This window comes from Triturus cristatus, chromosome 4_1, assembly GCF_964204655.1.
Source record: "Triturus cristatus chromosome 4_1, aTriCri1.1, whole genome shotgun sequence".
Lineage (NCBI taxonomy): Eukaryota > Metazoa > Chordata > Amphibia > Caudata > Salamandridae > Triturus > Triturus cristatus.
The window spans coordinates 376,194,702-376,219,578 of NC_140585.1; the positions used below are offsets into that span (position 1 = coordinate 376,194,702).

At 43.8% G+C, this 24,877-nt stretch overlaps 1 protein-coding gene across 2 annotated transcripts in view; it reads right to left on the minus strand.

The window, feature by feature from the left end:
• ATXN10 (ataxin 10) overlaps positions 1-24,877 on the minus strand; it is an 842,223-nt gene that overhangs the window by 609,532 nt on the left and 207,814 nt on the right. For both annotated transcript variants that reach the window (XM_085652421.1, XM_085652422.1), the window contains exon 3: positions 22,794-22,879. In XM_085652421.1, the coding sequence (XP_085508547.1) occupies positions 22,794-22,879 (86 nt within the window). The remainder of the gene's footprint in view (positions 1-22,793; positions 22,880-24,877) is intronic.

The following is a 24,877-nucleotide window of genomic DNA, read 5'->3' on the forward strand; positions in this document are numbered from 1 at the left end:
GATCAGGCAAGTCATACGGCTATTATTGCTGCTGTCAATTCTCTATTTTAAGGGGAAAGTGAAAACATTATCTGTTATTTTTTCGGATAACTTTCACTGCATCGTTATTTTTAATTCTGTGAAAAAAGTACAGAGTTTGTATATTGTCGTATGGTATGCTCTTGTGGCAGTGGAGAACAAATCTTGCAACCCAGACAGCAAATAGAAAATGCTGGGACATATAAGTACAATAATTTACCCTTCTGTTGGTATCTAAATTACACGTTTCAGATATTCAAACTCGGATTAACATAATGTGCAGCACTGGGAGTCCCAGCCAGGAAACCAAAGAGCAATATGGCGGTGGACTGACCACCCACTAGGGCTATTCATGGTGTCAGACCACACATCTCAAGCATCATCCTGCCAGTCTGACCTAAACACACCAGGAAAGTTCAACTTCCATTGCTGTAAGCGTAAAGTCACTTTCAGAGAATGGCCTGCTTCAGAAAGGCAGGAACAGGAAATTGTGTAGATTGTCAAGGAACACAAGGAAACAAAATCTCAAGATAATTTGCAAGAATTTTATAAAACTCACAATGGAAATGTTGCTTTGATTTTGTTGCACTTAAAGCAAATATACATCTATAAAGCTATTCACTACTAGATTCCACAGCACCATTATATTTAATAAAGTTGCTGTTTTCGAGCCTTTCTAAATTTAAGGTGAAAAGTTCACTATTAAATTAGGACATTTTGGCTGCACAACAGAATTAGTTATGAAAGAGATGATGTATAAAGCTTTACTGGCAAAATAATGTAATTCTAATGATGTGACTTAGCATTTCTATTGCCTTACATTGCAAGACATCATGAACAAACAGTGGTGCAAAATAATATGAGAACTAGCTATTACGATTATACAAATATTAATACGTTTTTATTAATATGAATTTTGAGAATAATTTACAAACATGAATGTTGAAATTTTGCGATAATAGGACACAGTTAACTTTAGTAATATCTATGTGACAATACACTGATGATTAAACTGCTGTTTCTTTATGAGTTGCTTGATATATTTAATTATGTTTGATTCTAATTAAGAATTTACTTTACTGCAAATGAAGTTAGTTTCAATGTCTTTTTCCATGTTCTTTGCTGAGCTGCATTATTGCATAGCTTAATACAATGAGCTTTCTTTTCACATTTCTTCGACTGTTGATTTATCTATTCTACATATGCAACATTTTGTACAAATGATGACATTCTTCTAGTGTCCACTCAATAGTGAATTGGTAAGAACTTGAACTTTGTTCAGATACCATGGACTACAACCTAGTTAACTTTACTTTGTCAACTAACCCGTGGGGTAGGAAAAGACAGTTGTTTCTCATGACATGCATGGAACAGCATGCTGGAGCATCAACATATTGTACCTTACGACTAAAAGACAAACCACATGATGATCTGACCAATATTGTGTGATGAAATGAAATGAAAACGGGTGATTAGTAGAGCGCACATCTACTCAAACAAGAGTGTCCTGGCGCTTAAGCAGCGATAAGAGAGGAGTGAAAGAAACCAGTTATTTATTGAACAGCCATGTCTTTAAGCTCTTTCTGAAAGAAATTAAGTTAAGGTCAAGCCTCAGAGATTCCGGCAGGCTGCTCCATAATTTTGCAGCCAAAAGATCTACCGCCTGTACGAGCAAGGCGTGTTTTGGGCACAGTTGACAAATTAGTGTTTGAGGGCCGCAAGGGTCCGGATGTGGAGTAATGGTTGACTCGTTTAAAAAGAGACTCAGCACCAACCTTGTGAAAGTCAATCCGCTCTTTGATGCGGAGCCAGTGCAAGGATTTAAAAACCGGGGTCAGATCTCGTGATGGCTCTGGCACCCGCATTTTGGACCACTTGCAGGCACTGGGTCAGAGATTTTGGAATACCAAGGTACAGACAGTTGACATAGTGAAGCTTAGACGTCACAAGAGCCTGCACGACGATCCTTCTACTCTCCAGCGGTAGGAGCGGCAGAATTTATTTTAACATTCAGAGTATACCGAAACAAACACCAGAGAGGTGGTGAATCTGAGGGCGCATCAACAATGTTTTGTCAATGATTATTCTCAGGTTTTTTACTTTCTCATTTTCAACGGGCCGAGGTGGCAGATCCTTGGGCCACCAAGAGCTCCAGTCAGGTGTTTCAAGATTTCCAAAGAAAACAACTTCCGTTTTGTCCGGATTGCATTTCAGCTGGTTAACCTTGAGCCAATTAAAAACCTTCTAAAGGCAGGAATTAATCTTTGCCCCATCAAAGTCAGAGCGTTTTTCACTCGAGAAGATAAGCTGCGTGTCGTCAGCGTAAGAGACAATTTTGGCGCCCGCTTCCTCAGCCAAGGGAGAAAGATAAATATTGAAAAGGGTTGGGCTAAGAATGGAGCCTTGAGGGACGCCGACATTGATAACGGGGACTGGAGAGGAAAAAGGTGGAAGCCAGATGTCCTGAGAACTATTTTCCAAACAGGAAGACATACACTTGAGGACCGTCCCACTGAGGGTAATGTTCTTAAGTCTATTTAAAAGCCTCTTGTGTGGGACCGTGATGACTGACCATATGAAGTGTCATAAAGCTCATAATAGGAGAGACCCCAAATGAGGGGCACACTACACACACTCTACTTTCCTTTTCATGTGTAGAATGCTTTAAAGAACCATCATTTTGCTTTTGGATCATCTTTGCTGCTACCTTTGGCAGACTGATTTAAATTCTTCTTTTGCTGATAAGCCTGATTTTCTACGCCTCAAGTTTTTGCCCCTTACCAACGACTTTGCCGGCTGAACTTACTTGGGCTTTCAGGCGAGCAACCAGATTTTGCCCTTTTCCCTTTAGCTCATGCTTATGGACTTGCCCTTGAGGACTATAAACTTGACACTTTTTGTCCTTTTCCTTCTGCCTTTGATGATGATAGGAATCTGTCATTTCTATTTGATGCAAGATCTAAAAAACTTCCTTCTGCCTTTGGTGGTGGTAGGAATCTGTAACTTCTATTCGATGTAAGTTTATTCTGTAAAGGAACCATACTCTGCTTTTGATGGTAGTAGGAGTCTGTAACCTTTAAACCATCCTCATTTTGATTAGAACCTTTGACTAAATGTGTGGTTTCATACTACATACTATAAGACTATTGACTGAAGTGCTTTAAATGACACATATGCATTGACTTTGGATCATTAATACAATAACCAATTTATCTAAATTTGCCTGAGCCTGTTTATGTCCTGATGTTCTTTCTTCAAACTGTGCTATTTGATATTGATTCTCTATGAGCTATGGCAGTGGCGGCTGGTGACATTTGAAAGTGGTAGGGTGTAAAATGTCTGGCTGAGTGGCCTGAAGCGATCAAGCTCAACCATCATATTGGGGGGAGTAAAGGGGGGCTTCTTGGCCAAATGGTGCATTTTCATGCAAATTTGAGAACGCAAGAAGGTTAATTAGGCATTGTGAAAGTGTAGTTGACAGTGCTTTTGGCTAGAATGCTAGGACTAGCAAAAGGTTTCAGTCGCATAAGGGAAGGTCACTTTGTAGCTACTGCATGACCTTATCATTCCCCAGAAATACATATGCTGCAATATGTAAAGAAGGATTCATATTGAGTGATATTCCCAAGTCAGAAACACATTAAAAAAACACACCCAACCAAAACACTGAATGTTACCGAACCGAACCTCTCTGCCATTGAGAATAAGTGGGAGCAATAAGGCAAACAGCATGTGGGCGAGACAGCTAAAACTGATGGGAGGAAAAGAAATACAAAGCTTGTGAAATAGTAGAGTCGGGAAGAGGATTACTGAGTGGTTGGCTCATGCTAAAGTGCCAAAGACTCAGATGGGTGTTGTACAGCAGAAGGACCTACGCTGGCTTTTCGACAGTTCAAGATTAAACTTGAAGATTTAAAATTTCGAAAACTGTTTACCTTGTCGCATACAAAACAGCAGTTTGGAAATGGCCTTCAACATTGACTTTAATAACATTGAGACAGGCAAAAAATATATTGACAAATTGACTGATTACTGTTTATGATGTCAGTGTAGGCCAGCTACCCAACTACTCCCACGGTGCTGCTGAGGGTGGAGGGGGGAGGCAGCAGCCGCGGATAGTGTAGAAAATAAATAATGGAGGATCGCGCTGTTTTCAGTGCCTCTGCGGGCAGGATGTACAAGGCGCAATGGAAGAGAAGGAAGAAGAGATGCTGCTTGGCGCTGAAGACAGAGGACTGTAGTGAGACATCAACCCCCACTCATAGCCATCCACATTTCTTGCCACCATATATCAATCCAGGCACATGCTTGTTAAGTACAGCATACACGGAATAGTTGTGCAAGTACTTGTTTATAGCCAGGAGCACCGTTGTACACGTCTGACCTGCAAGCCAGTATTCCTCTTAATCCCCCACCAACATTCTACATTACATACACAGTATTCTACATTGAATTCTATAGAACCAAGAGAGTACACACAAGTATACAACACATCTCCGTTCTTATAATGAAACAAAAACAACAAAACTTAAACAATACATAAATTAATTTCCTATCTAATACAGAAGTTAATACCTATCTAGCTGAAAAGAAAATAAGGTTATTCACTGTAATACAATAGAAATCTCACTCAGAACTATGAGAATTCCGAGCTTTAATTCCATCATGGACATAATCTGATAACGATTTTGGAGGTCTCCTTGTTCTTCCAGTAACACTGTCATCACAACTCTGAGAAGGAGTAACTTGCTCAGAAGTTACTTCCTCTGAGTTTCCAAATGATTGACTAGCATAACTGCTGTTCTGTGCTGATACACACATTCCATCATTGTTTTCTGCAACTACCTTCTCAATATTTGGATCCACAAGAACATCGCCATCATTAGGAACATTCTCTCCATCCTTACACACACTTTCCCCAACGATGTCAAAATCCAACCAATGGAAATCGCCAGGCATAGAAAGATGAGATGAATTGCCACAACCAAATAACTTAGAAGGCAAAGCAACACTGTGCAAATTCCACACTTTTCCACTTCTTACTCTTACAGCATTATTTAGAACTTCCACCACCTCTTCTGGCTTAAAAAATTGGCTTTCACCTTTTTTCACTTTAACTGGTTTCTTTACGCGATCCCAATCGCCAACCTTAACCTTAGATTTAGCTCCACGTTTTTCATCACAATAAGCCTTTACTTTAACATGATGTTCCATTAATTTACTGCGAACCAAGGAAGGCGAACAATGGCAAGAGGTAGAACTGGATAACCACACCGGGTTATACTTAGACCTGGGACTCCGTCCTCTCATCAACACAAAAGGTGAAAGACCTGTACAATCATTCTTGGTAACTCTGTACGCCCACACTGTCTTATGTATTTGAATCACCCAATCTCATCCTCGTCGCCAATTTGTTAAGTACAGCATACACGGAATAGTTGTGCAAGTACTTGTTTATTGCCAGGAGCAGCGTTGTACACATCCGACCTGCAAGCCAGTATTCCTCTTAATCCCCCACCAACATTGTACATTCATACACATTATTCTACATTGAATTCTATGGAACCAAGTGAGTACACGTAAGTATACAACAATGCTGAATGTGCATTCCTAAACACAGAGCAACCATGGGCACAGAAGGGATTTCCACTTTTCGTAATTAGAATTAAAAAAAACAATACAACTTTGAAATGCAATGCAAACAAGGCTTTAGAAATCCAAGAAAAGCGACACACACATTTCAAAAAGAACTGTGAAAAGTAATGCGTTCAATGGAGCATACAGTTCAATGGTCACAGTTGGCTAAAAGTAATTCCTCAGAATGCTCCAACGCGATCTAATTTTGTGTTTCTGTTGGACTGGGCGTTTCAGGGATTAAAGTCATGCACGCACCACTGTTAATGTGGGGAGAAGGAATCAAATATGTTCACGGTTAACCTTCAAATTTTAGTATAGGATGCCGTTTTTGTTTAAACTTTCCCAAACATATCAAAAATGGCACAGAGGTTGTGCAACATGGTTTAGAAATAAACCTGTGTTGCAGTGCGCCATGGGGTAATCTCGGTGTCTCTACTTCCTGTTTATCTGCGCTAGAAAAGTCCTGCATATGGCTTGCTTGTCATGGTCCCGCCAGCGGCATGATGACTGAATCTGAATGTGAGCCTTGACATTGCTGACACGTGGGGTTGCATACAAACCTACAGCGACGATACAGAGACATACCTTTACCACATCCTCATTGATGCGCTTGGTATCCATGTCCAACAGGTCGATCTCATTGGTGTGCAGGTACCGAATGATCTTCTCCTTGTAGAAGCTCTGCCAACCGCGGCCCGCAGCAGCCAATACAGACACTGCTCTCTCACTGTTATTGCACAGCATGAGAGTAGTGCCAGAATTGGTGTGAGTAGGCAAACTCGCCACTCATTAAGTGACTTAGAGTTTGAGGTTTCGGCAACCCCCTCACACTTAATGTGCAGTACTGAGAAGCCTGCATTGCGCATGTCTGGTTGGCAGAAGAAAGGCAGTTGTCCAACGCGACATTCGCACTTTACTGCGTTCGGTATTGTGACGTGTCTGTCCATCATATTTCAGCCCCAACCCCCTCAGAGGTGCCTCGGTCGAAGGCTGACTTGCAGGCAGATTGTAATGTGAATATAAATATGATATCAATATATCCATGTAATACGGAGGCCAGCCAGGGGGGCAGTAATGACTTGGGCAATTATGAGTGAGGCAACGCCCGACACCCCAAGGGATGCACCGCCGCTGAGCAATAAAGAGAGTCATAGACTGTTTTTAGAGCATTAAGTTCTGCTGCTTCTGTTCTGTGTGGCAACTGCAGAACTCTTAGTGTGTATAATTCCGGTTAGACTGAACTTCTTTTAGGACGGTGGGTCTACTCATTGTGATACTTTATTTCTATAGTACAGTCCTTAGAGTGGTATATTTTGACCTGATCTCAAAACTTGTGAGTTGGCTGCCAATTAATGGTCCTCACTGGGTGGACAACGTGGATTTGGATACCCTAATTCCCACCCCTTTCTATCAATGGAGAAAGAGCCATGAGATGACTATCGCCCTCTGTGGTAAAGTGCAGTAATGAGGAGTTGATTAACTGTAGACGGCCCAGTAAGGCTAGAGTAGTGAGTAAAATCCAAAAACAACATGCTTAAACTGGTTCAAAGGTCAAAGGCACAAATCCAGAAAATGAGTACCTGAGTAGTACATGGGTTTCGAGATTGCAGTAGATTGTTACTTTATCGTGATGTAGTGTTTTAATTTGTTTTTTATTTTTTTAAGAAGTGTTGTCTCGAGCTCGTTCCTAAATTGGAGCAAGGTTGGCCGAGTCCTGATGGGTGAGGAGATGTTGCTCAAGATCATGGGTGCAGATGGATGGAGAAGGCATGGTGATCTGTTTTTATTGCACTTCTTCGTCCCAAGCTGATGGTGTCTTGGCTGCTGGTGTGTCAAGAGCTATCGGAGTAGGTGAGCTTGTTAGCCAGAGAGGTGGTGGTGTCAACAGTGATCACTATGGGCAAATGTAGCTGATGTAGAAAATGGTGCGGGAGTCAAGAGAAGTGGAGTTCCATTGGAATGGGGGTAATGTAATCATATTTCTTTAGGCTCTTGATGAGGCACGTTACCATGTGTATAATGCCCATAAAGGGAGGGGTGATGGATACTAGTGGGAAGCCTGTGAGGTCATGGATCATGATGTTACCACCTTCGAGATGTGAAAGTGTGAAGATCTGAGCGTCAGTTCTCATGTCCCTTTCTGGGAGATACATTTTCTCTTTATAGATTTTATGTTATAAAAACGAATAAAGCTAATTTTTTTGGTCGGTAGGGTAGTCATGGGGTGCTATTTTCAGATTTTATTTACTCCCATCTTTCAGTTAAATTCTTCTAATGGGTAGTGGAGGGCTACCACAACCTTATCGCACTAGAGCATTTGAATTTCAACAATTCTCGCCCACTAGAGTAGTAGATGGTTTCCTGCTGTGGACTTTATGGCACAATAGCCCTTTCCATTATGGGAACGAACACCCACATCACAGGCGAGGCTATGAGAGGATAGGAAAAACTCCAGCCATACATAAGTGTGACCGCAGTCGTCCATAGTTGTCAAAGGCAACAGCAACTAAGTACGAGCAGTGAAAGAATTAAGAACTTTCAAAATGTAACTCGAGAAGGAGTTCCACAATAAACATGACTGAAAACCACCAGAGGGGTCTCTTATAAACCACTTTGGAAGCATTTGTGGCCCTCAACTACAGAAAATGTCACTGAAAAGTAAGCAGCAATTCAGTTTCTAAGAAAGGGCCTGATCTTAAGATATTAAAGGACTTCCAAGGGAGGGCAAACATGTACAGTATACTGATACAAGCAACATAGGAATATATAGTCAATTCTGACACTATTTCAACCCCTCCTCCCCCTCTCCCTATCCCCGCCTTCCATTACCATTCACATGCATCACCAGACAGTTCTGTGGACCACCAAAGTGATCCCAGAGCAGATTTACAATACTTAAATGTCGGAGAAGGAACCTAGAAGACAATGGTAGCAGCCAGCTGCTGGTAAATCAGACAACAAGTGCTGGACACTGCTAGAAATGTTTGATGAACTAATAATGTCGGGAAGGATCAACAACTACATGGGATCTGTTCGTCCCCACTCACTGTCTTTTGGCATCTCATACCTCAGCAGATGTGAATAATCTGATGTTTAACAGTGTGCTTTCCTAAGCCTACAATAACGTGTATGCCATACTTTTCAAACACTTAGTATAGGACTACAGTCAACCAAGGGTAGGCAACTCAGAAGCGCAAGATAGCAAAGCCTTATGGCAACCATTGTGAAATCAACTGGTTAAGATCCCCTATAAAATGGTAGAGTTGTTATATAAAAGTATGGCACCACATTTGAGCCCATACCTTGCTCACATTTGAGTGGAAATGTAGACAAGTTATTTACTTTCTGTAGAAGATACTTAAGATAAAATGCCTACCCATGTCCTAGTGTGGCCAATGGTTTAGTCTGACTCGTGATAATTATTCAAACATACTATAGGAATTGCCATTTTAAAGACGGATAACTATGCAGAATACAGACTAATTATCTTTTCAATTAATTGGAACAAATGTCATTGAGCATTTGACTCACTGTAGGAAGCTGGCTTAGTATATGGTGCACACTTATTCGAGTGATGCACTCTGCACTAATCCAGACAACCCTTTTGGGGATTTTTTATTGTTCTTTGAGAACCATAGAAAGTTCTCAAAGTGGTAGCTGTGGAGAGCAACTTTCAGGCTTATCTTGAAGGAGTGTAAAGCAGCTTGTTTTACCAACTTTAATTAGTAGTGTAAGTTAAATGAAAAAGAACCACAAAGTGTTTATATAAAAATAAGTCTATTTATTACACAACACTCACTAACACATTAGTATATCTCCTACCCGGAGATATCAACACAATACACAAGAATACTTTAAAATAATCAGGTAAGTAGCACAAATATATACTGGCCTCCAGGAGAAGACCGAACAATATATTAGAAAAGTGGAATGCGAACTGCAAATGAGAACGGGACTAGCACCAGAATACTCAGAGGAGCGGGGGAAACAAGGAATCACCCAAGGTAAGTACACAGGAACCCCACGGAGGCTGTGTGCAGAGTGGGAACACAGCCTTGTGCCCAATGGAATTCAATGGAGAAGTCGCTGTTGCAGTTTAAAAGAAGGACGCTTCCCGGAGGACTCTGAAGAAACCCTTTGGAAGACAGAAATTTGGAGAGCCACCCAATCCATGAATGTTCCAGGAACCAGGTTATCTGCACAAGGGAAGCCAGGTGCATAAGGGTGAAGTGACGTCAGAAACCTGCCGTAGACAACAATGGGAAACGTCAAAGAAGATGCCTCTAGAGACGACTGTGAAGAAGTCCGGTGGAATCCAAAGGTGGTTTCTGGAAGTGAAGAACCTGCAAGCAGTGGGGACAAAGTCTATGACACTCAGGTGGCCAGTAGGCATGGAAGTTCAATGGCCATCAATGTCGAGAGGTTCAGAAGAGACAACGGTGTCCTTGCCGCTGCAGCTGTGAGAACCAGGCGATGCTGAGGAAGACCAGGAGCCATGCATGAGTTGTCGGATGTCGGTGTCTAGGTGGTCGGAGTCTAGGTGGTCAGTGTGCGGCGGGGGCACCAACAACTCTAGCCACAACTGGTGTGGAATGCGAAGAGACGCTGTTGTTGGCACCAGAAAGGTCAAAAGGGACTCACCAAATGCAGGAGAGTCAGAGCGGGCCTGAGCAAGCAGGGAAGCCCACTGAAGTAAGAGAAGACCTTCAGGAGAACCCACAGGTCGAAGGCACAGAAGTTGCATGAGGACCTCGGGTAGCTTCTCAAAGATGGAGGCACACGGTGCAGAGGATGCAGTGAGGACGCTGATCTTCAGAGGATGAGGTGCAGGAGGCTGGAGCTTCCTGTAGCCCGAAGAGCTCCGGAGTGCAGAGCCGACAAGCCTTGGCAATGGCATATCGATGCGGTGCACAAGGGTTCAGTCCCAGCAGCCCCGACGAGGGATACTGTCTTCCAAACTTCAGGGAAGACAGGCCAGGCCTTTAGGGAGCCACAGAACCACCACCTGTGTTGCTGAGCCTGGGGATGTCCGTGGGACGTCAGTAGCAGCAGACCAGTCAGCTTCTAGCGGGCCTGCAGCTGCAGGGGAGTGACTCCTTCACTCCATGGGTGATTTCTTCAGGTGTCCTTGATGCCCACAGATCTTCTAGAGAACCTGGATGAAGCACAGACATGGAGAACGCAAAAGGCTTGAAGAACAGCGAGACCAGGAGCAACAGGAGTCTTCCTTGATGTAGTCTCGGTTCCAGTCTAAGACCAACAAAGTCCAAGTGTCCAGACGATTGAAGAGCGACGTAGTTTCAGGCAGGGCCAGACTGGCTGTAGCGGGCACTAGGCATTTACCCGGTTGGCCATAGGGGTGGAGGCCGGTTTTGTGGCCGTGGGGGCTGGTTTTGTCACTAGAGGCCAATTTTGCAGCAGTGCTGCAATATCGGCCCACTGTAAAAAAAGTGAGAGTGGTGCTTACTAGCCCGGGCCAGTCACGCAGCAATCTGCCAAGGCTGGTTGCTGTTTCCAGTTCGGCCCTGGTTTCAGGGTTGAGTCTGGTCTCACGACAAATTTGAGGACCCACCCACAGGGGAGCCCTTAAGTACCCTAGGGAAAGGGTTGGAACGACTCAAAGGTGCCTCCCAGAGGAGGGGCTGGACAGATTGGAATATACTCCCCTGTTCCTAGTCCAGTTTTGTGCCAGAGCGGGAACCAGGAGTTCCTGAGCTGGCTCAAACTGTAGTATGCAAGGAGGACACCATCTGTGCCCTTCAAAGCAGTCTGGTGGTTCTGGCAAGCACCCCCATCTCAGCAAAATACACTGATTCCAATCTGGGAGGGGATCACACCTCCCTGTGACAGGAAACCTATTGTTCTACCTTCCCCTGATCAAGCCTGGCTCAGCAGCAGGATGGTAGAATCATCTCTGTGCTCACCAGCAGTGCTAGCTTGCTTGCAGACCCTGGAAGGCTGTTACCATGAGTATAGGGGGAGTCCCCTAAGCGGTCACCCAGTACATGGGGATCATATTTCCAACACTGGAATCGATGCTGTGGTATGATTTCAAGATGTTTAATACCAAACATGACTGGGTTTGGTGCAGTCATTATATAGTTCGACATCTTGTAATGACTGATGTCCAATATATTTCTTAAAATGGCTGACCGAACTTATAAAGCCTTGAGAATCGACCTCAGTGTTTGTATGGGGTGTCTGCTCCTGCAGGGCCACCCACAAACTTGTAACCAAGCACCCTGCCCTCAGGACTGAAGAGCTTGTCAGAGGGTGACTTATAGGTTTAAGTGCAGTGTCCTCAGATATAAGGAGCCTTATATCTGTTGTGATAGGTGCAAGCATCAACTCACAAAGGCTGAAATGGCCGCCTTGTAGCCACAGTTTACGTGCACTCCCCTGGGTGGCACTATACATGCTGCAGCCCATGGGAGATCCCTGGAGTATCTATGCCCTGGGTACCCTCAGTAGCATATAAGGGTATGCCAGTAGCTAATTGTGATGGTACCAAAGTACTTACCAAAACCAATTTAAGGTAAAAAGCACAAATGCTGGGATCCTGATTAGCAGGAACCCAGCACTCTAAGTTAAAAACACACTGACACCAGGGAAAAGGTGTGGGTAACCATGCTAGAAAGATCCTACCTTCCTGAACTCGCTATAAAATGTCTGTTATTCATTCTAATTAGGTTTTCTGAAGAATTATTAATAATTATACAAGGCTGAATCCCAGACTTCTCCTGCAGGAGCTCGGAATGGACCCCCTGTTGGTCAACAGAGAATGTCTATTGGTCACTAAAGATCACTGATTAAACAGGTTTCATTTGAGGATGTATTTCAAGTCATATTCTGCATACTTACTAGGAAGGAAGCCAGTCAGAACTAGTCATCAGCAATGTAGGCACTGCACAGTAGGATGTGATCACTTCAGCTTCCTCATCATGGTGTTTGTGATGCTGAAATTTTGTTTTGGAGAAAAGTGACTCTGCGCCTTTGCCGCGGCTCTGAAGGCAACAGAGACTAGTTTTGCTACGAGCAAAACAAATGTATTAAACATGGCTGGGAAAGCCAACAGGTCGGATCTGAACAAGCTTGTAAAGGTTTTTTTGCAAGGAAATAAATATGGAAATAAAAACACTAAACTGAAAATAAAGGAGGGGCACTGCATCCTCAGACTGCCAATCAGTGAAGTTGACTGACCCAATGTTCATGGCTGTATAATGTGTGGGGTGAAAGTAAAATGTAAATGAGACTTGAACAGACAAATGGAAGAAAAAGGCCCACCGAAAACCCTTCTACATATGTATGTAATTTTACTATGAATTTTCTGGAAAAACTGTCTTTAAGCCAGATCTAGTGAATGGAAGAAAACATAGAAAATGATTAAACAAAAAAACACAGACATATGAAGAAAGATCATTAGGAAAAAGTCTTGTTTGTGAGGTGACCAAAAAAGTAAATCAGCAAATATGTAACTGAGCGTGGTAATAAAAAACACTGTGGGGTGTTTCTGAGGGAAGTTATTTGAATATTTGACACTTATGTTCTTGGATCGTCGCCCATCTCGACTAAAGCGAAGACTCCTGTGTTACGTGGGATCCGAAACATTCTGCAGTTACTTCTGGAAGTAATAACTACGTTGCTGGACTACTTAAAACATTACAATCAAAGAGTGTAGGACAAGGTCTCTTACCCTGCCTGAATGGACTCCAAGCTGTCGCAAATGGAAGATACACAGGCCAGGTGTATAAATAGGATATCTTTATTGAGGTTTGGTTCCAAGATAGACGAGTAGGAGAAGATAAGAAGATAAAGCGTAGCCTCACCAGGAGCAGCCTCCCTGCTGCTCAGCCTGAATTCACCAACTGACGCTCCACACACACAGGCACCCAAGCATTCTATGAGGTCATCACACATTCCAGCTGAGCAGTAGGGAACTAAAACAGCAAAGGAGTGCAATAGTGGAAATGACATTATAAATGTTACATCAGAAAAGAGAAACAGAAACATTACAAAATGTTCATGTATGAGAAGAAACACATTAAATAAACATGCATGAAAGGAAAGGAATAATTAGGTAAAATACATCCGGAATAACATTAGCATGAAAAGAAACACTTCTGAGTGCATATAACAATGGATGTAATACATTATGAAAAATGGAATGAACACCACGCCCCATCCCCCTACTTTGGGAAAGAACAAAATTGCGAGGGCATGACTTTTCGGACACACACCGTCTCCACAACCTCCCCGTAAAAGGGTACACTCTATGTTTGAGAATATGACTGGGCCACTATCTGCCCCCACAACCTACATTTAACACAGAATCGGAGCACTAACCGCTCCCACAACCTCCCCAAAAATGGGCACACTAAACGCAACCTCCCCATATCAGGGTACCATAGGATATATGTCACCCTAGAAAACTGACCTCCCCATGGCAGGGTACAACCTCCCCTAACCAGGGTACACCACAGAGTAAACTGAATAGGGGCACAAAATGCCAACACAACAACTGACCTCTGCATAGCAGGGTACAACCTCCCAATACCAGGGTACACCACAAAAAAAACTAACAGACTACACCTGAAAACTGTACGGAACACTCACCAAGCAAGAACACACTATCCTTGAAAAACTGAACTGGAGCATGCACCGCCCCCACCACCTCCATTAGCTAGCTGGGGTACTGCAAACTACCCCACAAGCACACCATAAAAGAGGAAAAGCAGGCATGGACAGGCTAATACAAGAGATGCACTTCGAACAAGTACATTTCAATCCCAGAAAATCACCATGAAAATCGCCATCACAGTCACTTCAGATAGTTCATTTCATTTCTTGCCGAGAAGGAAAAAATGGAACACCTCCATTGTTCAAATAATGTGGCTCACAGTTCAAAGGACCCAGCTGGTGTCTAGATCCAAGCACAAAAGTTTTAATTACTTTGGGGAACTGTGGAACGTCGTCTGTTTTTTTCTTGGTCATGTGGCTTAGGATTCGTTGCACAGGTTGGTGATTTTTAAAAAGAATGTCTCATTACCTTTGTGACTTGAAAAGTGACGTTTGCTGAAGGTCTGCGAGGGATACAGATAATCGATACCAAAACGCAGCAGACCAGCGTCTTTATACTAGACTTTATTGTCAACGCGGTCGGCAAGAGTTTACACCGCAACGTAGAAGATTGGCAAGATGGCGGCAGGCATCCATGACGGCACCGGATGGCTAGAGGCAACAGCATGCACCAAAACTTCCAGCATAGCAAGAAACCAGTAGAGGGTGCACACGTCATAGGAGACAGCCTAGAGGCATCGCAGGTTCGGTAAAGCTGCGCGCGTTGAGAGTGTACGCGCGGTCGGGCTCGTGAGATGTTTGAATGACAGCAGTTCAACTGCAATGGTGCAGCGGTAACCACTTAATGCATCCAAAACAGCAAAATAAAGAGCTCACTCCCCGCACATATGGTCGCAAAAGATGCCAGTTCAAACACAACAAGTTGTTGCGCCAGTTCCTCCGGGGAAGCTCCTCTGGGAAAGAGCCTAGGTTCACAAATGGTGCTGCTTTTCTCAGAGCGGGTCGCTCCTTCAAATTCCTCTGGATGGCGAAAATTCAGAATCCTCGGAATACAATCAACTAATTTCACTCAACACGCCAGGACGCCGGCACAGTAGAAAGTACATAGGATGCAGACTCCAATACTCCAAAGCAGGTTGAGAGCCCAAACAAACAAGAAAACTCAGCAAGGTATACAAGATCTGTTGCGCCCCTGAGCAGCTTGATACTGGAGGACTCTTCAAAGACTGTTAAATGGTACAAGTCTTCAAGGACAGCAGGATGGCAGTAGACTCCTAGTGTAGTAAAATGACAAACGACCAGGATGTCCAGATAGTAAAGGACACTGGTGGGGCTGACCAGGGCGTTTGTTCAAAGTTTCAATGTCTTGGTTCCTTAGTTCCTTTGTAGAGGGCCTTCCTTACTCAACACGTAGGTTCTTCAAGATCGTCGCCAAAATGTTACAAATGGAAGATACACATCTGCTAGGTGTATAAATAGGATATCTTTATTGAGGCTTGGTTCCAAGATAGATGAGTAGAAGAAGATAAGAAGATAAAGCGTAGCCCCACCAGAAGCAGCCTTCCTGCTGCTCAGCCTGCATTCACCAACTGACGCTCCACACACACAGGCACCCGAGCATTCTATGAGGTCATCACACATTCCAGCTGAGCAGTAGGGAAGAGACAAGAAGTAGTTTATGACACACTCCTAATGGCCAACAAGATGCATTGACCTTTTGTCAAGCTCCAGACATGGAAAGATACTACAGAGCTGCGTAAACCCTACATGCACATGTATGGTTACATGGGCCTCAGAATTTGCCACACCACCTTATCGAACACAATGCAGTGTCCCCTACTCCTTTGTCCAGTCTGTTGACAGGTGCGGCACGAATCGCTCCACGCACAATAGATCTGGTAAACTGCACTGGTCACCAACTCTCCAAAACAGCTCGTAGGCAACATATACAGCTAATATACTCTCCTAAGTTGCCAATTCAGTAGTGTGATTTGCTCCCTCACAAAGGAGATAAGGCCATAATGACGACGCTAACAAAGCTAAACCTTCATTGCATGGGGGACCTGTTCATTGATGGGGTGGCCAAAACATGGGAACAGGTATCCGCACAGGTTCTGGGAGTCACGGCGCTGGATACTTTCCAATATCACAGATTTCGTGGCGCCTTGCGTGTTTTATTAGGATCAGACATGAGGGAAACTGCAGCAATGCCGTCATTCACTTACATTTTGCAAGCACAATCCCCAAAACACGGTATCACTATAATATATTCCCTTTTTCTTGATACCCGTGAACAGAACAAACAAAAATTTCAATTAGATTGGAAGGAAGACTTGGACATGATTATCACAGAGGCGCATTGGTCCTGGTGTTTTGCTACGGTTAAGTCAATCTCATTAAATGGCAGACATCGTCTAACCCATTTTAAATATATCCACAAAACATATTACACGCCGGCTCGGCTTTATAGATATGGTTTGAGAGAAGACGACACTTGTCTGAGATGTTTCGTTAGTAACGCAAACTTTATCCACCTGGCTTGGGAGTGACCAAGGATACGCACCTTTTTGCACAATGTCTACAGGATTCTTTCCAAAATGCTGGGCCATGAGATATCAGAGACTCCACTGGTTGCTCTTTTGGGGTTTGACAACGTAATACCGAAGGGTATACGTAAGTTAGCTGCTCTTGGTCTCCTTTTAGCTAAGAGATGAGTAGCTATGCGTTGGATGAGAGGGCCTCTGCCCACTATTACGGAATGGGAAAAAGATTTAGCATATTGCTCAACTCAATCAGATAATTATAATGCTTTGTTGCCAGTAGGGGAGAGTGCTTGCATTGCTCAACACTCCGTCCATCATCCCCTTTGGTTATGCTTTGTTTGCCCTAAGTTGGCAGGGTATGCCCAGACGTGGGTCCCTTGCTCACTTTGCCACTGAATTCAAACTAGCCTGGCTGATGACGGCTGATTAGCCAGAAACCGGTCCCAGGATGCTTGTTTCCGGTCCAGGGAAGACATGGCTTGGCAGTTCCGGCTGGACTGTTCCCATGAGGCACAGGGTCAGACTGATTTGCATATGGCCATGTCTGAACTGGGGTGGTGGAGTGAGCTAAAGAATGATGATGGATTAAACCCAGATCAGTTGACTGGGGGTGAGTGCTTGCATTGTTCAACACTCCGTCCATCACCACCTTTGGTTTTGCCAATACGAAGCGCACCCAAAGATATATGGAGCCCGTATCGTCAATATCTGTTAGATGTAGAAGGAGCCACGGACTCCCAGGAAGTGATCGATCGCACCGAGGGGGGGTGAGAGATCTGAAGGTGCCAGGTGCTATTGGTCAACTGCTGATTCCTTTATGTAGTTTAAGTTGTAAACTAATACGATCAAATATGTTTAATAAGTAGACCTGGACGACACAAAGGGCGTGTACAGACTGTGAAATGACTATTGTATTAATATTGAAGTGTATGTTTTCTTTCTGGGGCACCGTATATTGCTCACTAAGCAAAAATGAAAAATAAAGTTTAAAAAGAAGAAAAGAAAAAACTTTTGAACCGTTTGAGCTAAAAACAAAAAAAATGTTGGTTAAAATCTGTAGATTATGCAGCAGATATTGGATAATATGGCAAATGTATAATTATGTGAAAATCGTAGCGGCCACACAATTGCATAATTCCAGTGGCCCTGGTTATAGTTATCTTAGGGTATGAGTTACCTGAGGTGGCTTGAATTATATATGAATGTATGTGATTTTTAGAGTTTAAAACGTTAAGTTGTTAAGTTTAACATTACAACTAACTAAAATGTTACTTTAACCTTTATTTTTTTCAATTAAATTGCAGCTTTTTTAACGTAAAATAATATTTTATTACTATACATTAAGCCAACCATTCGCAGCAGCCAAACGCATTCCATGCAGGGCCTTCAGCCATGCGCAGTAGGGGGTTGGCTGCAGAGCCAGGCCATAGGTCAGGCTAGGTATGACCAACAGCCCGCAGTGCTAGGCGAAAGGTTGCTAGCCCCACGCCACGTACAGCCGTTGACGACGCGGCATTGGGTTAGCCTCTGGGATCCCATCCCCTTAGGAGTCAAAACATATATGTTATGGGGTGGGGGGCATGCAGCCCCCCTCCCCAAGCCATGCGAGACCTGATCCCCCGGGGCCAAATGCAACAAAAAAGGGGAGGGGGCGGCGCAGCCCCCCTTCCCGGTCCGACACCATTACCCTGGGTAGAATTCTATGGGGAGAGGGCACGCCCCCCCTTCCCTGCCCCGAGGCTTATCAGGCCATGGAAACCCAAAATCCCTGCGGCCAATTAAAAAGGAGAAGTTGTGTGCAGCCCCCCTTCCCGGGCCTTCTTGGGCCTAGTGGATTTCATCCCCTGTGGCTAAAATTAATAAAAAAGGAGAGGGGGCATGTGCCCCCCTCCCGAAGTCTTATTAGACTCCAGGGACCATCGCAAGTAATTAATAAAGGGAAGGGGGCACGCTGCCTCCTCCCTGAGCCTAATAAGGGACCTCATTCCGCGGGCAAGAAATGCAAATAAAGGGGATGGGGCCAAGCGACCCCCTCCCAGAGCCTTTAGCCTTTATAGGCCCATCCCGGGGACTCTAGCCCCCAGGGCTGTACCCTCTGTAAAACGGGAGGGGGTCATGTGGCCCGAGCCTATCTTGACCCCGGGCCCGCATCAATTATAGGTGGGTGCCCTAGGGCAAGTGCCTAATTTGTATATAAAACAAAAAATGCCAGGATTCTCACTACGAGGCCACTACAGACTGCACCATGCATGCCATAACTACTAATCATCACCCCTCCAATTGTGACAATCCAGGCTATTTACAAAGCTGTTAGAATGGCTTGGGAGGCAGGCAATAGTCAATTTAATGTATATTTGAATAATAATTAACAGTAGTGGTGGTTGTCTCTAAATTAGCCAAATAGTGCCACCTTGTGGCAGACTGTCACAAGCACCGGTATTGACAATTAAGTGCCGGTGCCGAGCACTGGAAACCACCAGCTCAAATTAAGCACTGCCTGGGGCACCCACCGTCTAACACACTGGAAGCCGCATGGGAAGCCCCAGGGCCTACGTGGCCCCAGCTGCCCCCCGCATGTTGCATAAACAGGCATTGCTCCAGCCCGAAGGTGGCAGTTGCTTTTTTGCATACTACCTCCAGGACGGAGCAATATTTGTTTTGTTTCCCTGCCCACATCAGCAGGGGTAGAGAAACAGAACACAAGTTTGCTCCCAGCCAGCGTGATCATTTCTAAATCTCCCGCCGGCTGGGAGCAGACAGTGTTTGCTCCCTTCTGGTGGTAGATTTCAAAATGCTCCCGCCAGACATGAGTAAACACGTTTCTCTGCCCGCGCTACTGCGGGCAGGGAAATCACTGTGCACTGGAGGTGGGATTCCTGAGATAAAGTCACTGAGCTGGCCCCAGGGAATGGGATTCCCTCTGTTTTTAAAGGCTCAGGGAAGGGGGCAGAGTTTTCCTCTGTTAATTAATGCAACAGGATGGGGTCCACAGGGCCTTTTTAAGGGTCAGACGGGGGGGGGCCACACACCTCCTCCCTTCACATACTTACGTGGCCCCGAGGGGATGGGGTCCACAGGCCCCTTTTAGACTTGAGGAGGTGGCTGTGAGACCCCCTTCCCTTTTGGCCCCAGGTGATGGCGTCCCCGGTGCCTTAATAGACTTGGGGAGGGGGGCATGTGCTTTGGAAATGTGGTGTATATCCGTTCAGCAGTTTGGGCTGTAGCTGTGCCTAAATTCCAATGGAAATATGAATGGAGAAAATGCATTTGTGGACCCCGCCTTTTTCGCAGCCCCCACTTTACAGATAACCCGAAACTTTCTTTCTGTGAACCAGTCAACAAGTAGCACTTTTTTGAAAGTTTAGTTGCAATTCATCAAACTACGCCAAAGTTATTAGCAACATAAAAAATAAATTTCCAATGGAAACCCAATGCTAACTATAACTACCCAGTAGCGACCACCATGGGGCTATATACTCACATATATACATACATAAATAAACACAAACACGTCTGCATTCACATACTGAAAAGACCTGGTTAAAAGGCAGTTATTGGTTTTCACTCAACAGAAAAATACCATTGTACTCCTAGTACCATCACACATGATGGCACAGATAAGATTGCAAAGTACATTATCGATAACTGCCAGAAGCCAGCTGCGGTCTGTGCAGGTAACAGTGGTGGGGCTGCATGGGGGCTGGGGGGTTCGAGAGAATATGCCGGGGGGGGGGGAATTAAACAATTAATTTCCCCTCTGCATCGTCTCTCGAAATCCCCGTCAAGCTACTCCATCGCCCCACCACTGTTAACTGCACGGACCGCGGCTGCCAGAAGCTATCCCATAGCTAAAGGAAGTGTCTGAAATTCAGTGTCTTCCCAAGGGTAATGCCTTGGATTCAGAGATCGCTGGGCTTGGGTGAAAGGTGTGCCAGAGGCTAAAGAGAATGAACAAGGAGGACCGTGGCCTCACCATTCCTCTCCTTTAGAACTAGTCTGGCCACAACTGAGGCCCGGAGTGTGCTTGACACACATGAAGCTAAAATATTTATGGCCTTAGCAAGCCCCTCCACCCCCTTAAAGGCATGGTCAGGTTAGAGGACAGGTGAGTGCCAAGAGATGCTGGGTGTGGCTAAAGGTTTAGTCCAATGGACTTTCAGCCGCAGTGGCTTCGGGAGGCTTCAGAGAGGTCAATTAAAACATCAGTAGTTATGCGATCTCGATATCTTTTGTCATGGCATCTGTGGCGCAGTGTTCGATGTCCTACGCAGAGTGTTGGGAAGAGTTAGTTACTGCTGTATAGTTAGTTTTCCAGTTGCTTTGAACTTCAGTTTTTTTAAGGGTTTGATCGTACCCATACAGTGCCTTCAAAAAGCAGAAATGATTACTTTCTCGTCTGCATAAAGAAACATAGCTTGCTTTTTTAAAAGTTAGTTCAGTGAACTCTTGAGTGTAATTGTATACTTAGAAAGCCACCAAGGACAGGACATCGGCGTGTGCAGCGCGTTTCCATAAACTGAACCAACACTGGAGCTATGTGCTATACATAAAGTATGTTTAGCAATCAAGTCTCTCAAACTGGAGCAAGTAAAAACACATGGAGTATAGTTGATAAAGTGATTCGGGCATTTAGTGGCTTTTAATAAGAACCAAAAATAGAGTAAACTATTGCATGACATTTAAAAGGTACACAATTTACCAAAAGCTACACTACTGCTTAGTGGGTGTGGCTGCAACAGTGGGAAACCCCTGACTAGGCTTCGATCACTATAAATGTAAATCACATTAGGGCTTGGAGCCAGCGGTGACTCCTTTCCTAATCAATCAAAACTTGGTGAATATTGCCCTTAGGTAAGGGCTGCAGAATACAGTTTTTGGCAGTGCTAACTGAATTTATGAGTTATAAATCTCACTTTTTCTAATTCCTAACTTGGTTCCAGTTTTGTGAGCTGCAGTAGCTTCATGGCTCTATTCCAATGTCTCTCGAGGCTCTCCCCAAAAAATATACATCACACGCAGTTAGAAGTAGTCAAAACATTGGTTTGCTGATCTTTACAAATGATAAAGATTTTTCTTTTTTTTTAAAATCATAAATATCCTCTTCGCTCAAATGTTAGTGTTCTTAAAATACAACAAGGAAAACTGGGGTCCGGGGATTGGGTTGGTGAAAAGTGGATTCGGTAAAAAAAAACCTGCTTCTGGATCCAGGGGTAAGACCCATTATAGAGGAAATTGGCTGCAGACCCCTACTATTCTGCCGACGACTCTGGGTGACCCCTGAACTGACCGAATACTGGTCAGAGCTGCAAGAAATTCTGGGTCTCCCGGGTATCAGCCAATTGCCCTGGTTTGCGCACATCAAAAAAGGTTTCCACACCCTAGGGAGAGGCAGTCTCTGGAACAGTCCGGAGTTAGCCAGCAGTGCAATTTGCATTGTTCTGGGGTGTCCGGCACGCAGTACGGTAGAGGAGTCCGAACTCCATGTATTTTTTTTCTGCCCAGGATACAAGAAAACTAGACAAAGATGGCTGGTACAACTGTGTAGGAATGTGAAGATACTTTTAGACTCTTGAAGTATAATACACATCTACCAACTGTATACGCTGTCTCTCGCTTTTTATCCTCTATGTGGTGGACGAGTAAGGCCTTTTTAGAAACCAGTAATGGACTAAATGCTGATTGATATTCCTTTTAAATGTTTGTGTATACATTTTTTATGATTTTAACACTTTTTAATCCGTTTTTTATACTGTTTATCTATGTAATGTCTTTTATGGTCCTCAACCGAAATAGAGAAGTTTTGGATTGGATTGGATCATCTGACTAGATCAGAGGACAGCAATACAAAAGACACATCCAGCCCATACAACTTTTTGAACTTTAGTCACACTAAACAATTGAACCAATCACTCACTGCTTTTCTAATGACAACAGATCTACAGGTACAAACGTTGTGTCAAATTTCAACACCGTTAGTATGTGTATTTCGGCATATAAATATGAATTATTGTACCTTACCCGTAAAACAGTATTCATCCTGGGCAACTTGCATTCCCTGAAGCAACTGGATCAGATAAATCGATTTATCGATGAATCCCAGGTTCCTGTCAAAGAGAAAAAATAGTTTTCATTACAAACAAAAATTTGAAGCATTCATTTATTTTAACAAGCATTGGCATAGCCAATAGGTCTCACTTTTGGGACCTTATAAGTATTTAGTTATGCAGCACAATATCCTTGGTGCAACAACATCAACTGTTGCACGGCTAAACACTTATAAGGTCCCAAAGGCGAGACCTACTGGCTATGCCAATGCTTGTTTGTTTTTTTACCTCAACTGAAGGTGTTGGGAGTTAGGGATAAGCCCTTGCAGAGGGGTTAAAAAAAGTGATCTTTTAAAAAAATCGTATGTGGGCGGAAGCAGTGGTTGAGCTGGGGTGGGGGAGGAGTGAGCAACATTTAACACACAGGGGAATGTATTCATAGGTGGAAGCAGCTCATGAGGGAGAGCAAGAAACTGAGCGCTTTCATGGAGTACTGAAGCAAAAGAAAGTATTTCCCTGAATATAAACAGTGGAAGAATAAAAGTCATCCAAGGAATAGAATAGCAAAAAAGATTGCCCCAGGGGAGGGGCAAATAAAAGAAGAGGAGGGATAGGCATTGAATAAGAGGTAAATGTTTGGTTTAAAAAATGTTTTAAAAAGCCAGCCGATCGCAATTAGTGGGCTGGCTCTAAGCCCCGTTTAAGTTTTGGTTTGCTTCACAATAGGTCTTCGATAAGACCGCTAAAAGCGGTTTGCAAGATCTAAAAATCAAGCGGAGCTGTATGTCACCATATCAGTATGTTCCAGAACCCTGTATGGTATGCTTCAATTGGGACTAAGTAATCAGTTAAAGCCAGCAGGAGCAGGTGGGGAAGGGGGGGGGGGGGGGGGGGGTTGAGAAAGTTTAGTCATTTGAAAACTTGAACTTTGCAAAAGTGTAGAAAACACATTTGGCAATTCTGAAGTATGCCCAAGGCACAGTGCCCTAGGTTAGGTGTGGGCTAAAGGCGTTTTAGTAAGTCATGTATCTTGGGGTGTCCAAAACTTCAGTTTTGGACAGCTGCCTGCTCAGGAGCAGCATAACTGCTGTGAGAATTTCGTGTTTCATTGTATTGAATACTGTTATATAAACTCAGTTGCAAATCTAAAATGGGAAAACGTTATTTACACAAATTCATGGTCAAGTACAGAACTAGAGATGAAGCAACAGGTGGACTTTCACAACTTTGACAATATAATACACAGACGAATGCACTTGGCCAAAAACAGTTATTGTGAAAGATGTTACACACACAAACCAGGGCTGTATTTATAATTTAAAGTTTTATGTTTACAATAACAGCTTTGTGGGTGCTTGGAAACTAGTACACCAGCAAAGCCTAATCGATCACAAATGGGAGGGGATTCGGCTTGCCCGACAGCATCGTGCTGAACAGTCTTATGTATTTGCTATAAAAAACAAGCATTGGCCGCGCAACGCGGGAAGCTTGTAGTAATGAGAAAAAAAAAAAAACACGCTAGTGATGCGCGCGTGCGCAGCAGCACGAAAAGGTGAAAGTAATCGCGCTGGAAGGGAGGCAGATGGTGGCTGCGCACGTGCACGCTCACGTGAACGCAAGCGCTAGGCCACCAAAGGCCTGTGGCATCACTTTGAAAACCCCGATACTAAATGTCTCGCAAATCCGCGCATGAAAGTAGTTAATAAGAGAGGAACAGTCATTATTTGAACAACAGAAGGCCAATTAAATTAAATCGAGCAAGCATATTTTAAATTCTATAGAAGGAATATCACATAAATATCTGTATTTTTCACTACATAATTATAGTATGTATATTTGATAAAGGAAACTTCAAATTATGTGCAAGAAATCACTTGCCTGTCACAATAAGTGACGGTAAGTGAAACAGGAAACTAATCCCACATATTTGTACACAATGAAGGAAAATCATATCATATATTTGTAATTAATGAAAATAAAGGAATTAATCGTGAGCTTCAGCCTGTCCTGTCCTTAAGGAAGAGTCAATGTTAAAGTAATTGCAGTACCTATAATCCT